At 36.0% G+C, this 4374-nt stretch overlaps 1 protein-coding gene across 1 annotated transcript in view; it reads left to right on the top strand.

Annotated features, from left to right (window-relative positions):
* The window catches only part of RNF145 (ring finger protein 145), a 57220-nt gene that overhangs the window by 14868 nt on the left and 37978 nt on the right, over positions 1-4374 (top strand). Inside the window, exon 3 of the mRNA XM_012644806.1 lies at positions 1712-1820. Coding sequence (XP_012500260.1) covers positions 1712-1820 — 109 coding nt within the window. The remainder of the gene's footprint in view (positions 1-1711; positions 1821-4374) is intronic.

The raw sequence follows: 4374 nt of genomic DNA, 5'->3' as shown, positions 1-4374 counted from the left end.
TTTCGAACTCCTGAGCTGAAACAATCCGCCCGCCTCAGCCTCCGAAAGTGCTAGGATTACAGGCGTGAGCCACTGCGCCCGGCCTGAATTCTCTTTCTTTAAGTCCCAAACACAACACCTCTGTTTCCTTAGCTTTAAACGTAATGACTCAGCATGAGAGGGGCATTAGGGAATAAAAAGGGGTATCTATCTGTGCCTTAATAAAGACTCATTAATTAAGTGGAAGATGGTTATAGAAGGATATAAGACTAGATCCAAATTGTACAAGAATATCAGGTGCTGAGGAGTTCAGAACTTTTAAAGGTTTTAGAGCAGGAGAATTGTCAAGATAAAGTGATGGTGTTGGGATTTGCCCTGGTAATGAAGTATGGGGTGTACGAGTACAGAAAGGGACTGAAAGGATAGCAGGTAGTATACTGTTACATTACAGCATGGATTAGGATGGGATATAGGGACTGGAAAGGAAGGGAAACATATGAGAGAAACTTTTTGAGGAAGGCTCTGCAGGAGTTGGTGATAAGAGAGGAAAGATGACTTAGGTTTTGGGTGAGAGTGCATGGGATTTAGGAGAGTCAAAGAGATTGAGCTTCCTTGTTGAGGGAGGAGGAGGGGAGCTCAGTTTGTACTTGTTGAATATGAGAACATTTACATGGGATATATCTCAGGCATCATGAGACATGGGACATCTACTTAGAATAAGAAATGATGTATTTTTGCATACGTAGTAGGTTCTCCGTAACTATTTGTTGGTAACATATCTGGAAGGGATATCGATATTTGAAGCTACAAAATATTTTCTTTGTGTCAGATACTTTATGTAGAGAAAAGCAGTTGTTTAGGGACAAATTTCTAATGTTCCTTGGAAAGGGTGTAAAGAAATGGAGGAAGAAGTTGGTAAGGAAATCCATGTAACAGAGCCAAAGAACAACAGCCTTCTGAGGGTAGTTGCCTTGATGCTTGGACCAAGGATAAACAGAATATTTTAGATTTGACAAGTAGGCAATTGTTGACTTCCAGGTTTCTTTAGAGTGGAAGGATAAAGGGGGTTTGTAGATTGTAGAGGGTAAAGGCAAATAGATGGTTAGAAGATAGAGGCATTGGGTACAGATAGTTTGAAACATTTATCAGTGAAATGAGAAAAATAGGTAATAGGAAAAGGAAAAATCACTATGAAGAGTAGTTGTTTCTTTTTTTGAAGATGGGGAAGAGCCTTGTACATTCTTTGAAACAAAGATGAGGACTCATGTCAGGGGAATGACTGAAGATGTAGAAGTTAGAGGGTCTTCAGGAGTTGGAGAAGTAAGATCTTGAATTACAGGGAAGGGGCAGACTTAGGGAGAGACATTGAGACCCCCAGTTCTTCCTCTGGGACTAGGAAAGATGAGAGAATTGGTATAAAACAAATAGGTAGACATCAAGGAAAGGTAGATGATGAAAAAAGTCATGTTGTACCTTTGTGTGATATATTTGATTATAAGGCAGAAAAATCTACAAAAGAAGTAAAAAATGCAGTAATACATATTTCAACGGAAAAATCTGTAGTGGTGGTATTGTGCTAACCTTGGTAGCATAATCAAAAACCTGAGAAGTGGTTGAAACCTGATTGGAAAATAATTTTATTTCAAGCTCTTTCTATTAGTGTAATTAATTGGGAGACTAAATTAGAGTCAGTCATATTTTATTTATATCTCTCTCTTAATTTGTGCTGCAGGTTATATCTTAAGTGTTGTGCTACTAACCTTGCCCAGGCAGCATCTGGTTCAGCTTTATCTATATTTTTTGACTGCTCTGCTCCTCTATGCTGGACATCAGATCTCTAGGTAAGACTGTGACTCCATTTTTGAAATGTGTATCTGAACTTAACGTTTTCCTTTGCCAGTAAAATACTTTTCATGAACACTATTAAGTAAAAGCTAATGGTTTGGTAAATATCTAAAACAGGTTTTTTTCATATTCATTTTCTAAATAAATATTATCACATAGAACTAAAAGCTGGATTTATCCTCAAATTTTATTTCTGCTCTGTAAAACAAGCTTAATATTAAACAGGCCTTAAGTTTATGTTTACAAAGAGCTTTTCTATATTGTTCGAGAAAATAATTTCCAAAGACAAGCTATAAGAACATTTTAACAATTACAGACTTCGTTATATACTTTCATCATTTTAAGAATTCATCTTATGTATGAAAATAAGCATAAGATGCAACCATGTATTAATAAAATCGATAATTGATATAAATTATTTGGTGAGGTTAATTGTACAGCTCAGAACGTCTGTTTCTTTAGCAGTATTGTCTACCTATGTGTGCTAGACCTAAGTTTTAAGACACTGGTCTGCCAGTGAATATGAGCTTCCTACTTTGGAACAGGATGTTGTAAAACACAGGTGAACCAGAAGTGACACTGTAAGAGGGTAAAATAAATTTTGGAGGCATAATTTTTTTTGAAAGTTAAATTTTATAATTTTTGATTGAAAGGTATTTACCATAGTAAAATGTACTCCCAATTCTAAGAGGAATGGCAGTTACCTTGCATAAAGAAAAAGCCATAATCAGAGGTCTGAAACACAGTTTTTGGTGTAGGCTAGAAATTTAATCTTAGAAATAGCATTTTTACATTATTGGAATTGAATTGTTGAGTTTTAGAAAACTTTAATTTTTTTCTGATTATAAAATTCTAATGCTCACCATAGACAATTTTTGGGAAATACAAGAAATTTAAAGGCAGTAACAATCACCTGATATTATACCACCCAGAGACAGACTTGTTAACATTCTGGAATTTTCTTCCTGGTTTTTAATATCTTCCAGTTCTTATCACTTCAATGGATATGAAAGAACGAGAATAACTGTAATAACTAAACAGTCACTGGCTTTTGGCCCCTCTTGTTTGAGTAGGACCACCATTTTCATTAATATTTTGTCTGATTATTTCTCAAAGTCTCCATGGTGTTTGCCAGAAACTCAGTCTTCTCGTATTTGTCTCCTCTATTCATACCTGGTTGATTTTGTCTGCTCAAAATGGTACCTGGAGGATGATGTCTTACTTTTTAACTTTGCCTCTATCCTTGCCTGGGGTATGTCTTCTGATGTCAAAGTTGCATAATCTGAAGCTGCCAAAGTAATGCCGCATTTCTTATAATCCCCACAATATTCAAATCAAGTGGTGTTCCACACAAAAGTGGAGATAGTGACATTCCTCATTTTGTGTCACACAAATATGTCCCTGTGTCTTAGACTCCTTCATGACAACAACCTAAGCCTTTTCCTAAGCATCTCTCTATATAGAGCGAAATTAGGAGTTCAAGGGCTAATACTGACACAGACAGTGTGATATCCTTCTTATCCTAGTACCACCAACCCCAAACCCTTACACAGTCTCTTCCTGTGGCCTTAGCCAGACACCTCTGAATCTCAGTTTAGGCTCAGGTGGAGACACTTCCCCATCTTTCTTTACTCATTTTAAACAAAATCATATCGGTAGAGTAATGCAGTCATTCTGGAGTCACTCTTCTAGTGTGTAAATGAGTGCCTGGGCACTTAAGAACCACTCCGATATTTTTTGGTTAGATGGATGGATGGTTGGATAGGTTCAAATTCCATGTTCCATGTTTACTACTATATAACCTTGGGTGTCACTTACCAGAAAGGTAAGTCTTAGTTTCCTCACCTGTAAAGGGGCTGATGTAAGATTCAATAGGATAAGGCATGTAAAGCTCTTAGCACAATTTCTGACATATAGTAAGCACTTAGTGAATTTTAACTCGCATTCTTATGTCTTACTTTTATCACAGCAGTCTTTTGTGAGCATTTTCTTGTGTCATTAATCCTTAAAAAATGATTTTTTAAATAGAGTATTTTATGGTATAGTCATATAATGGTAGCTTTTTAGATTTTATAGAATTTTGATGATCAGTCAGGAAAATCTCAAAGTTTAAGATGAACTACTAAAATTGTTGCTTTTATTACAGTTATAATTCTGGGTGAAAAAACATGAACCTACCCTTTCTTTCATGGTTTTTCTATTTCCATGTACATTAGTGGTGGAGTAATGGCTGAAACCATGTAGCTCTATCTTTATGTACAGTACAATCATGCCTTGGTATCATGGGAGATTGGTTCTAGGACATAGAGATACCAAAATCCACGGATGCTCAAGTACTTATATAAGATGGCATCGTATTTTCATATAGCCTATCCACACCCAGCCATATACGTTAAGTCATCTCTAGATTACTTATAGGACCTAACACAGCGTAAATGCTACATAAGTAGTTGTTATACTCTATTCTTTAGGGAATAATGACAAGAGAAAAAAGCCTGTATATATTCAGTACAAATGCAATTGTGTTTTGAACGTTTTCTTTTTTTGATT

The sequence above is a fragment of the Propithecus coquereli genome, unplaced genomic scaffold, assembly GCF_000956105.1.
Source record: "Propithecus coquereli isolate 6110/MARCELLA unplaced genomic scaffold, Pcoq_1.0 Scaffold220, whole genome shotgun sequence".
Classification (NCBI taxonomy): Eukaryota; Metazoa; Chordata; class Mammalia; order Primates; family Indriidae; genus Propithecus; species Propithecus coquereli.
This window is presented reverse-complemented; position numbering and strand designations above follow the sequence as displayed.